Genomic DNA, 12,663 nt, shown 5'->3' with positions numbered 1-12,663 from the left:
TCATCTGAAAACATTCTCCTCCTTGCTCCCTATGCTCCAGCCTCCTGGCCTCCAATGCATCCCACAGGGTCTTAGTGCTTGTAATTTCATCTACCTGGGAGTGTCTTCCCTGCTGTCTTTGTCTGATTACCTGCTACTCATCTTTTATAAATTACCTCAAGTATGATTTTTTCATGTATACCTTTCCCTGATGATTTGGCCCAGAAAACTTCCCTTTATTCTATGCTCTAATAGACCGAAGCTCCTTTACTTCACTGTACTTACATAAACTTAAGATTAGACACTCATCTGTGTTGTTTGTTGATGGATGTGTGTCTCTACTACCAGCATATAAATTCTGTCAGTAGGGACCATGCCCAAGTATGCTCACTATCACATCCCCAGCACTTGGCACAGTGCTTGGGAAAACTAGTTGCTCAGTACATTTGTTGAGTGAATAAGGGCTATTTTTTTATTGAATGTTTAGGTGGAGGAAGAAGAGCCCACTGGATACATTCGATTTGAAAAGTTTCTTCCAGTGATGACTGAAGTACTACTGGAAAGAAGGTAAGAAAATAATGCAGTCGTTAAGGTAAGGCAATGATTAGACTTGCATTAATTTCAAAACACTTGAATTTTTCACTTTATATGTTATACTCAACCAATATTTATCATAGGAGAGCTTTCTTCTCATTTTTCTCTGTACTTCTGAACTGCTAATTGGTACATGCTCAGAAATGTCAACCACTTCAGTATTAATCTAATAAGCAAAGTGTAGTTAAAGGGCAAATTAGCTGCAAAAAGCGTAAATCAACAACATTCTTATTATCTTCTGTTTTGAATTATCAATGATAAATAAGAATTAATCCCAAGTATTTTTCTAGAGAAAGTGTAGCATTAGCTTCCCATAGATGGTTTACTGTAGAAATTTTGTTCCCAAATAAACTGATTTCCATAATAATGAAAAAAGCTAATAGATAACATCAAACATGCTAGTGATTTTTAACTAAGTATTCCTTGTGAACATGGAGTACTTTCAACTTTATTATCTAGAATTCCAAAAATATTTCAGTGAGGGAATATTATCATCCTAGTATGTTAGCAGCTTTTGTGTGTGTGTGTGATCATTTGTTATGTAAAGACTGAGCTATATATACTGTGGCATTTACTCCTTTTATTGCATAATTAGATATAGACCAATTCCAGAAGATATCCTTCTTCGAGCTTTTGAGGTGTGTAAACTCCAGATTTTATATATATTTATATTTACGTGAAAAATTCATCATGTAGAATTTATTCAGCAAACAAGAAATATAATATTTATCTTTTCTTTCCCCCTAGGTATTAGATCCAGCCAAACGTGGGTTTCTATCTAAGGAAGAATTGATCAAGTATATGACTGAAGAAGGTGAGAGTGATTTATTACTTATAACTGTAACTTATTTAAGTGATTAATAATTTAAAAACAATTATTCCAGTTAAAAGGAATTATTTACTATTCTTATTATTTTGGTTTTGGTGTGGTTTCTGTTTTGTGGGGAGTGAGAAGACAAAGAGTGAGTTAAGGGGAGATGGATTACTGCCTTATAGGATTTCGTAAAGTATAATGATACTTTTATAAACTGAAGTCATTCCATTCACTTAGAGTATTTCCAGAATGAAAGGCATGCTGCCAGGAAAACATGAACTATCAATCACTATAAATCAATGCTTGTTACTAGACTGAAGATTTGAATTGGAATCTTTAAAAACTCTTTTTTTTTTTAATTTCGGCAAAACTTTTTCCTTTTTAATTTTTTTAACTTTTTTTTTTAAATTTTTTACAATAAACTGCATATATTTAGAGTGTACAATTTGGTATCCCAGTCTCCCAATTCGTTCCCCCCCAACCCTCCCCGCTTTCCCCACTTGGTGTCCATATGTTTGTTCTCTACATCTGTGTCTCTGTTTCTGCCTTGCAAACCGGTTGATTTGTACCATTTTTCTAAAGTCCACATATATGTGTTAATATACAATATTTGTTTTTCTCTTTCTGACTCACTTCACTCTGTATGACAGTCTCTAGGTCCATCCATGTCTCTAAAAATGTTCCAGTTTCATTGCTTTTTACAGCTAAGTAATATTCCATTGTATGTATGTACCACATCTTCTTTATCCATTCATCTGTTGATGGACATTTAGGTTGCTTCCATGTCCTGGCTATTGTAAATAGTGCTGCAGTGAACATTGGAGTGCATGTGTCATTCCATTCACTTAGAGTGTTTCCAGAATGAAAGGCATGCTGCCAGGAAAACATGAACTATCAATCACTATAAATCAATGCTTGTTACTAGACTGAAGATTTGAATTGGAATCTTTAAAAACTCTTTTTAAAAAAAATTTTCAGTTAGTGAAGTTAGGGATAATATAGCCTCACATAAATATGAATTCATTTATGATTTTTCAGTTTTTTATGCTAATGGTACCATATATATTTGCTTTGCACTTGAACTGTACACACATGCATGTGTGTGCAGACACACATACACACACACAATACCTGCATACCTATACATGCCAACATATTCCCTTTAGAAATTCTCTCTGCTTAGGCTGATGCTTAAATTTGTTTTCCCTGAATGTCAGTAGCTTAATGGACATTCTTTTGAAACCTTTCTCATATTGGTCACCTCCCCTCTTCCCATATGAAGTTACGAGCCCTGTCTCTGTTCAGTTCACTAGTTCATAGATGAGTCCTGAATGATTCAGAGTTGCTATTCACTCGAGACAATCAGAAGTGCAAGGAATTTTGAGTTGGGAAGACTAAGACTGTGTCTCCATGTGCTACTGATTTGACCATTTTGACTTGATCCACCATTAAGTGAGAATACAGGGGGTGAGAGTAAGAATGACATGATCGTCATAGCTGCCACCCAAATAGTAGGAAATGAGTCTAGATAGATTGACTGGGACTGACTGTGGAGACGGGGGTCTCAAGAGAATTCATCCTATGGGCAGTGGAGAATGTGCTGCTGATTTGACCATTTTGACTTGATCTACCATTAGGTAAGAATACGAGTGACACTATAAAACTCCTAGAGGAAAACATAGGCAGAACACCCTATGACATACATGAAAGCAAGATCCTTTTTGACCCACCTCCTAGAATAATGGAAATAAAATCAAGAATAAACAAGTGGGACCTAATGAAACTTAAAAGCTTTTGCACAGTGAAAGAATCCATAAACAAGACAAGAAGACAACCCTCAGAATGGGAGAAAATACTTGCCAATGAAGCAACTGACAAAGGATTAATCTCCAAAATATACAAGCAGCTTATGCAGCTTAATACCAAACAAGCAAATAACCCAATCCACAAATGGGTGGAAGACCTAAATAGACATTTCTCCAAAGAAGACATGCAGATGGCTAACAAACACATGAAAAGATGCTCAACATCACTAATCATTAGAGAAATGCATGTCAACACCACAATGAGGTATCACCTCACACTGGTCAGAATGGCCATCATCAAAAAATCTAGAAACAATAAATGCTGGAGAGGGTGTGGAGAAAAGGGAACTCTCCTGCACTGTTGGTGGGAATGTAAGTTGGTACAGCCACTATGGAAAACAATTTGGAGGGTCCTTCAAAAACTAAAAATGGAACTACCATATGATCCAGCAATCCCACTCCTGGGCATATACCCTGAGAAAAGCATAATCCAAAAAGAAACATGTACCACAGTGTTCATTGCAGCACTGTTTACGATAGTCAGGACATGGAAGCAACCTAAATGCCCATCAGTGGATGAATGGATAAAGAATATGTGGCACATATATACAATGGACTATTACTCAGCCATAGAAAGGAATGAAATTGAGTTATTTGTAGTGAGGTGGATGGCCCTAGAGTCTGTCAGAGCGAAGTGAGCCAGAAAGAGAAAAACAAATACCGTATGCTAACTCATATACGTGGAATCTAAAAAAATGGTACTGATGAACCCAGTGACAGGGCAAGAATAAAGATGCAGATGTAGAGAATGGACTTGAGGACACAGCAGGGAGGGGGGAGGGCGAAGGGGAAGCTGGGACGAAGTGAGAGAGTAGCGTAGACATATATACACTACCAACTGTAGTATAGATAGCTAGTGGGAAGTTGCTGTATAACAAAGGGAAATCTACTCGATGATCGGTGATGCCTCAGAGGGCCAGGACAAGGGGGGTGGGAGGGAGTTGTGGGAGGGAGGGGATATGGGGATATATGTATAAATACAGCTGATTCACTTTCGTGTACCTCAAAAACTGGTACAAGAGGGTAAAGCAATTATATTCCAATAAAGAGCTTAAAAAAAAAAAAAGAATACGAGTGACACAATTGTCATAGCTGCCACCCAGAAACTCATGACCTTGTTAAAATTATCTTAGTGATTAACTTTGATGGAAATGTTATATTTCAAAGCGTCAGCCTAGGGATTAATTTATTTATTTATTTATTTATTTTTATTATTTTATTTTATTTTATTTTTTTGGGGGGTACACCAGGTTCAATCAACTGTTTTTATACACATATCCCCATATTCCCTCCCTTCCTTGACACCCCCCCCTCGAGTCCCCCCCACCCTCCCTGCCCCAGTCCTCTAAGGCATCTTCCATCCTCGAGTTGGACTCCCTTTGTTATACAACAACTTCCCACTGACTATTTTACAGTTGGTAGTATATATATGTCTGTACTACTCTCCCGCTTCTTCTCAGTTTCCCCTTCACCCCCCACCCCCTCCCATACCTCGAGTTCTCCAGTCCATTCTCTGTATCTGCTTCCCTGTTCTTGTCACTGAGTTCATCAGTACCATTTTTAGATTCCGTATATATGAGTTAGCATACAATATTTGTCTTTCTCTTTCTGACTTACTTCCCTCTGTATGACAGATTGTAGTTCTATCCACCTCATTACATATAGCTCCATCTCATCCCTTTTTATAGCTGAGTAATATTCCATTGTATATATATGCCACATCTTCTGTATCCATTCATTTGTTGATGGGCATTTAGGTTGCTTCCATGTCCTGGCTATTGTAAAGAGTGCTGCAATAAACATTATGGTACAAGTTTCTTTTGGGATTATGGTTTTCTTTGGGTATATGCCCAGGAGTGGGATTACTGGATCATATGGTAGTTCTATTTGTAGTTTTTTAAGGAACCTCCAAATTGTTTTCCATAGTGGCTGTACCAACTTACAGTCCCACCATCAGTGCAGGAGAGTTCCCTTTCTCCACACCCTCTCCAACATTTGTTGTTTCCAGACTTTGTGATGATGGCCATTCTGATTGGTGTGAGGTGATACCTCATTGTGGCTTTGACTTGCATTTCTCTGATGATGAGTGATGTTGAGCATCTTTTCATGTGTTTGTTGGCCATCTGTATGTCTTCTTTGGAGAAATGTCTATTTAGGTCTTCTGCCCATTTGTGGATTGGGTTATTTGCTTTTTTGGTATGAAGCTGCATGAGCTGCTTGTATATTTTGGAGGTTAATCCTTTGTCCGTTGTTTCATAGGCAATTATTTTTTCCCATTCTGAGGGTTGCCTTTTAGTCTTGTTTATGGTTTCTTTTGCTGTGCAAAAGCTTTTAAGTTTCATGAGGTCCCATTCGTTTATTCTTGATTTTATTTCCATGATTCTAGGAGGTGGGTCAAAAAGGATGTTGCTTTGATGTATGTCAAAGAGTGTTCTGCTTATGTTTTCCTCTAGGAGTTTGATAGTGTCTGGCCTTACATGTAGGTCTTTAATCCATTTGGAGTTTATTTTTGTGTATGGTGTTAGGAAGTGTTCTAATTTCATTCTTTTACATGTTGCTGTCCAATTTTCCCAGCACCACTTATTGAAGAGGCTGTCTTTTTTCCATTGTATACTCGTGCCTCCTTTGTCAAAGATAAGGTGCCCATATGTGTTTGGGCTTACTTCTGAGTTCTCTATTCTGTTCCATTGATCTTCCTTTCTATTTTTGTGCCAGTACCATACTGTCTTGATCACTATGGCCTTGTAGTATAGTTTGAAATCAGGAAGCCTGATTCCACCAACTCCATTTTTCCTTCTCAAGATTGCTTTGGCTATTCGGGGTCTTTTGCGTTTCCATACAAATCGTAAGATTTCTTGCTCTAGTTCTGTGAAAAATGCCATTGGTAATCTGATCGGGATTGCATTAAATCTGTAAATTGCTTTGGGTAGTACAGTCATTTTCACGATGTTGATTCTTCCAATCCAGGAACATGGTATATCCCTCCATCTGTTTATGTCATCTTTGATTTCTTTCATCAATGTCTTAAAGTTTTCTGCATACAGATCTTTTGCCTCCTTAGGCAGGTTTATTCCTAGGTATTTTATTCTTTTGGTTGCAATGGTGAATGGGAGAGTTTCCTTAATTTCTCTTTCTGCTCTTCCGTTGTTAGTGTATAGGAATGCAAGAGATTTCTGTGCATTAATTTTGTATCCTGCTACTTTACTAAACTCATCAATGAGTGCTAGCAGTTTTCTGGTAGAGTCTTTAGGGTTTTCTATATATAGTATCATGTCATCTGCAAAGAGTGATAATTTTACTTCTTCTTTTCCAATTTGGATTCCTTTAATTTCTTTTTCTTCTCTGATTGCTGTGGCTAACACTTCCAAAACTATGTTGAATAACAGTGGTGAGAGTGGACACCCTTGTCTTGTTCCTGTTCTTAGAGGGAATTCTTCCAGTTTTTCTCCATTGAGAACAATGTTGGCTTTTGGTTTGTCATATATGGCTTTTATGATGTTGAGGTAATTTCCTTCTATGCCCATTTTCTGGAGAGCTTTTATCATAAATGGATGTTGAACTTTGTCAAAAGCTTTTTCTGCATCTATTGAAATGATCATATGGTTTTTATCCTTCAATTTGTTGATATGATGTATCACGTTGATTGATTTGCGTATATTGAAGAATCCTTGCATCCCAGGGATAAACCCCACTTGATCATGGTGTATGACTTTTTTAATGTGCTGTTGCAGTCTGTTAGCTAGTATTTTGTTGAGGATTTTTGCATCTATATTCATCAGTGATATTGGTCTGTAGTTTTCTTTTTTTGTGACATCTTTGCCTGGTTTTGGTATCAGGGTGATGGTAGCCTCGTAGAATGAGTTTGGGAGTGCTCCGCCTTCTGCAATATTTTGGAAGAGTTTGAGAAGGATAGGTGTTAACTCTTCTCGAAATGTTTGATAGAATTCGCCTGTGAATCCATCTGGTCCTGGGCTTTTGTGTGTTGGGAGATTTTTAATCACTGCCTCAATTTCTGTACTTGTGATTGGTCTGTTCATGGTTTCTATTTCTTCCTGGTTCAGTCTTGGAAGATTGTATTTTTCTAAGAATGTATCCATTTCTTCCAGGTTATCCAATTGATTGGCATATAGTTGCTTGTAGTAGTCTCTCATGATGTTTTGTATTTCTGAGGTGTCCGTTGTGACTTCTCCTTTTTCATTTCTAATTCTGTTGATTTGCATCTTCTCTCTTTTTTTCTTGATGAGTCTGGCTAATGGTTTATCAATTTTGTTAATCTTCTCAAAGAACCAGCTTTTAGTTTTATTTATTTTTCTTATGGTTTCTTTCCTTTCTTTTTCATTTATTTCTGCTCTGATCTTTACGATTTCTTTCCTTCTGCTCATTTTGGGGTTTCTTTGTTCTTCTTTCTCTAGTTGTTTGAGGTGTAAGGTTAGGTTGTTTATTCGATCATTTTCTTGTTTCTTAAGGTAGGACTGTATTGCTATAAACTTCCCTCTTAGAACTGCTTTTGCTGCGTCCCATAGGTTTTGGGTTGTTGTGTTTTCGTTGTCATTTGTTTCTAGATACTTTTTGATTTCCTCTTTGATTTCTGTGGTGATTCCTTGGTTGTTTAATAGTGAATTGTTTAGCCTCCATGTGTTTGTATTTTTTGCAGTTTTTTTCCTGTAATTGATATCTAGTCTCATGGCGTTGTGGTCTGAGAAGATGCTTGATATGATTTCAATTTTCTTGAATTTGCTGAGGTTTGATTTGTGACCCAAGATGTCTAGGGATTAATTTAAAGGAAGTAAATCCTAGTTATATTAGGAAATATGAATTTAGTCAAAATGGCCAAAACTGTTCAATGTCATTAGTATGATGTCCCTACTGTGTGGGTGAGGGACACTGAGTGCAATGAGAGGCAATAATACTAAAATCGGCTCCCTTTCTCAAGGAAATTATAGTCTTATTGGAGGAAATAAAACAAACTTGTAAACTAATTCAAAATATAAGACAGTAGAAAAAAGTGAGTCTCAGAAGACCAATGTGGACTGGACCAGCCTGGAAAGCTTGGTCTGGGAAGAGAAAATGGTTTTCTTAAGATGGTAGAATTATATGGGTGAGTTATGGAGAGCCGGGGTAAAATCTGCATTATAGCACCCCCACACATAGTAAGTCTCAGCAAATGTTGGTTGAATTAATGAATGAGTGAGGAGATGAATGTAGAATGGGTGAAGGGGCTGATGAGGGGGAGACATAGATTGATAAAAAGTGTGAACAAAAACTGGAGGGTAGGAACGAGCATGATATTTTGAGAGCCTGTGAGAAGACAGGGCCCAGAGGGTCTTGTTGGCAAACAGTAGGAAGTTAGACTGACTGGGACTAGATTGTGGAGGCCGGGGCTCAGGTAAATTCATCCTATGGGCAATGGAGAAGCATTGTAGGGTTTTGAGCAGGTGAGTCACATGGTGCAAGAGGGATTGTGGGAAGGTTAATCTGGTGCTGGTCGGCTTGTGAGATGAGCAAGAAGGAGGTTAGACTGGGGAGACCAGTTAGGAGGCTAGTTCAGCATTTTGAAGGTACTCTAATAAGGGCTGTATCTGGCAGTGGCAATGGGAATTGAAAGAAGGGATTGATACAGTAGGACTGTCTACAGCAGGATTCACAGGTCGTGATGAGTAACAGAGTGCAGGGGACAAAGATGGGAGCTGAGTCAAAAGTAACAAGGCTTTGGCCTGAACAGTGGGTATTATGGTAATGCTACTGACTGAAGTAGAGGAGTCAGAAACAGACTGCAGTGGATGCAGAGACATGCAACTTTTCACAATATCCACAAAATATTAATCGGCTTGAGAATATGCATTCTAAATGCCCAGCATGTTGTATGATGAACATAGTAAATCACATTGAATCAAGTTCCTGCAAGATAGAAGTCCACATGTCCAGGTGTGTGTATTGTGTCAGACAGTATTTAGCAGCAGGGAAGATCTTGAAAAAAATTTTTAAACAAACATATTGCTGCCTAGGTTCCAGGCAATGTTCTAAGTGCTAATCAAATAATAACACTTAATTCTTATAACAAGCCTATGAGATAGGCAGTATCATTATAATCTCCATTTTATAGACAGGAAAACTGAGACGCAGAGAGGTTAAGTGACTCGCCTGGGATTTTTTTTTTTTTTTTTGGCTGCATTGGGTCTTAGTTGTGGCACACAGGATCTTTGTTAAGGCATGCAGGGTGTTTTGTTGCAGCAAGTGGGCTCTTCGTTGCGGCGCGTGGGCTTCTCTCTAGTTGTGATGTGCAGGTTTTCTCTTCTCTAGTTGTGGTACGCTGGCTCCATGGCCCATGGGCTCTGTAGTTTACCCTCTCATTGAGGTGCATGAGCTCAGTAGTTGTAGCGCGCAGGCTTAGTTGCCCTGTGGCGTGTGGGATCTTAGTTCCCTAACCAGGGATCAAACCCGCAGCATCCGCATTGCAAGGCGGACTCTACCCCTGGACCACCAGGGAAGTCCCTTGCCTGGGATCTTAAAGCTAATGAGACAGCTGAGCATTTGAACCCAGGCAGCCAGGCTCCCAAGCTTGTGCTTTTAATCATTAAGCTATTTCCTCCTATCCTTAATTAAATATTTCATATCTCTTTCCTTGCCCAAGGAAGCAGTTACCACCTTCCGTATTTCACTGTGAGCAACGCCTTGTTCCAAGCAGTTGAGTGTAGTTTCTGGACCTTGAGTTGGACTGCTGGCATGCAGATCCAGATCCACCACTCACTGGCTGGGTCTGCCTGCCTGTTTTCTTTGTGTGCTGGTGTCCTCAGCTGTAAGTGGGAATAACAGTTCTTACCTCTCTTGAGGTGGTGGAGATTAACTTAGTTAATACCTGTGAAGTACTTAGAGCAGTGCCTGGCACACAGTTCTCGATAAACGTTTGTTGTCAGTATTCTCATAAGACCTTACGTGCCCATCAAAGTTCATTGGTGGTGGAGTTAGTATTTAACAGTCAGGTTATAAGAAAGATTCAAAATTTGTCTTTTTAGACATTTTAGGCATTCTTTCTTTCCTTAGAATGTAAGCATGATTTCAGAAGAACTCAAGCATCATCATTGTCATAAAAATCCCCACTTAAATATTTCTGTATTATTAACTGAATTCCACCTTAGAAAGCATTGTTTGTAGTGGCAGGTGACTTAAGTTCAGAATGTAGGTAGTTCTCAGACCTCAGTAATTTACTGCTTGGATTAAGACTCTTCAGGGGTAAGGTGGTGATTTGGATGTTTCTGTATGTTTGCTTAATATCAGGACAAAGTTCTATCTTAAATAGACGACAGCCTTTCCAATGTTCTTCCTGAATTTGCTTTTCATCTTGATGAAACCAATATCCAAGATGACCTTCAGCTGTTATCTGAATCCAACTAAAGCCCACAGGTTTTCTATCCAACTTTTGGTTTCATTTGACAGCAACACTGGGCCAAACTCTAACGACGACTGCTTTGAAATGGCTCGTGAATGGCATGGCTGCAGCTGGCTCACTCCATTGTCCTACCCTGCTTGGAGAATATCCATAGACATTGTTACAGTTTTAAACCTGTTATCTGTTCTTCAGCATTTCTGCATAGCAACCATTTAACCCTTTCTTCATACCCTTACTAAATATAATGATTAGTTTCCCTGTAAAACTATGACTTCAGGTTACTCCTTTGGCAATTTTAGTGGTTTTAATTTAAGTAAATAACCTTATTTATGATGTTTTCACGTCCTCCTGCTGTTTTGGCTAAAACGATTGATTCTATAGGTTGCTTGAGCTATGATATCTGCAAAGTAAAATAACTCCAGAATTTGCCAGGGGTCCAACAGCGTGCCCTTTGAACCTCTGGACTGTCACGATGAGCTGGCTTTATGGACCCAGGAAGAGTGACTAGAGACACAATTGGGGCAGGGGGCGCTCCATGGCCAGTGGAAAGAGAAAGACAAAAAATCAGAGGATTGTAAATGATGAGTTTTTCTTGTTCCTCCCAGGTGAGCCTTTTTCTCAGGAGGAAATGGAAGAAATGTTGTCTGCTGCAATTGATCCAGAATCGAATTCAATTCATTACAAGGACTATATAACAATGATGGTCATAGATGAAAATTAAACACTCTTAAGACTTCATTTCTAATTGAAAGCTAATTTTAAGAATCACTTATTAATTTCATGTTTTGTAATTCCTACATATTGCTAATTAATGCCTTGTGACTATTTCAAGATATTTTGTTTTTTAAAGGTGATCATTACAGTTTAAAATAGAAATTTATTTAATATGTCTAGCCCTATGAAATGACAAATTGCTAATTATTTTTAAACTATTCTTAAAATATTTAACATTATCCATTGGATTGTTGTTAATTTTCTACGATGAAACCCAGGTTAGTTACTTTCAAATTAATTAAGCTGACAAAATGAAGAATGTATTAGAATGACCTCAGGTTTAGCATATAAAGATCTTGAGACAGGGAGGAATGACCATAAATTGAAAATGAGTAGTAATATGATGACAGCTTCTTTTAAAAACAACTTCAACAATCAGAATGTGGAAGGAGAATCATTGAAATGGATATTAATAATTAGTTTCTTATGAGTACCAATTACAAATCTCATTTGAGATGGTAGTAACTTAGTGTAAAAATTTAAATTTGCTGGTCTAGCATGTTACCTACCATTTATGGAATAGCTAAAGGAGTTGAGATAATTGAACCTTGAGAAAAGAAGACTGATTGAAAATTGATAATATAAGGAAGTGGCGATTCTCTTGCAGTCTTTAGAATTCTTACCTATTCAGAATACCTGTCATGCAAATATTGTCCTGAATACTGAGTAAGAATATTGAGAAATTTTATGGTGTGTGGGAGTTACAGCTGTTGAAAGAGCAGAATAAAGTTATCTGAGCACAAAGAATCACAATGGAAAAGCAAAAGGGAGAATAAGGTAAAGAAAAATGAATAATCTTCCATAACCTGTATCATTCTTACACACACACACACAGTGATCTCTATTTAAAGATGCTTCACCACTACATGTGTGTATATATACGTATAAACATTAAATGTTGCTTGTGATTCTTCCTCCTAGGCATGCAGGGGGCTGCTACTCAAGAGACTCTTTATCACTGTTCATTCATTCATGAAACATTTACTGAGAATTATTAGATAATGTACTAGAAACTGGAATTGCATGGTGAATCGGTCCCTAACTAGTCGAGATCACAGTTTAGTGAGGGAGACCTGCAAGTCAATCAGCAACCACATTTCAGGCAAGGCAAGTTCAGGGGACTGTGGAAGCACCTAAGAGGGCAGCTGACTCAGCCTGGGGTGGGGAGCTTTCTACAAGATGAAAGATTCTAGTGAGTAGAGAAGGCTTTCTGGAACAGGTAACACCTGACTTAAAGATGAGTACTTTAC

At 38.0% G+C, this 12,663-nt stretch overlaps 1 protein-coding gene across 6 annotated transcripts in view; it reads left to right on the top strand.

The window, feature by feature from the left end:
* The window catches only part of EFCAB2 (EF-hand calcium binding domain 2), a 117,736-nt gene extending 106,162 nt beyond the window's left edge, over positions 1-11,574 (top strand). For all 6 annotated transcript variants that reach the window (XM_057729662.1, XM_057729661.1, XM_057729665.1 and 3 more), the window contains 4 exons: positions 467-546; positions 1,169-1,211; positions 1,321-1,387; positions 11,245-11,574. In XM_057729662.1, the coding sequence (XP_057585645.1) occupies positions 467-546; positions 1,169-1,211; positions 1,321-1,387; positions 11,245-11,360 (306 nt within the window). In that variant the 3' untranslated portion in view covers positions 11,361-11,574. The remainder of the gene's footprint in view (positions 1-466; positions 547-1,168; positions 1,212-1,320; positions 1,388-11,244) is intronic.
* The last annotated feature ends 1,089 nt before the right edge of the window (positions 11,575-12,663 follow it).

Source organism: Hippopotamus amphibius, chromosome 3 (genome assembly GCF_030028045.1).
Source record: "Hippopotamus amphibius kiboko isolate mHipAmp2 chromosome 3, mHipAmp2.hap2, whole genome shotgun sequence".
NCBI classification, from domain to species: domain Eukaryota; kingdom Metazoa; phylum Chordata; class Mammalia; order Artiodactyla; family Hippopotamidae; genus Hippopotamus; species Hippopotamus amphibius.
Note: the sequence above shows the minus strand (reverse complement) of the source record. Positions and strands in the feature narration are given on the sequence as shown.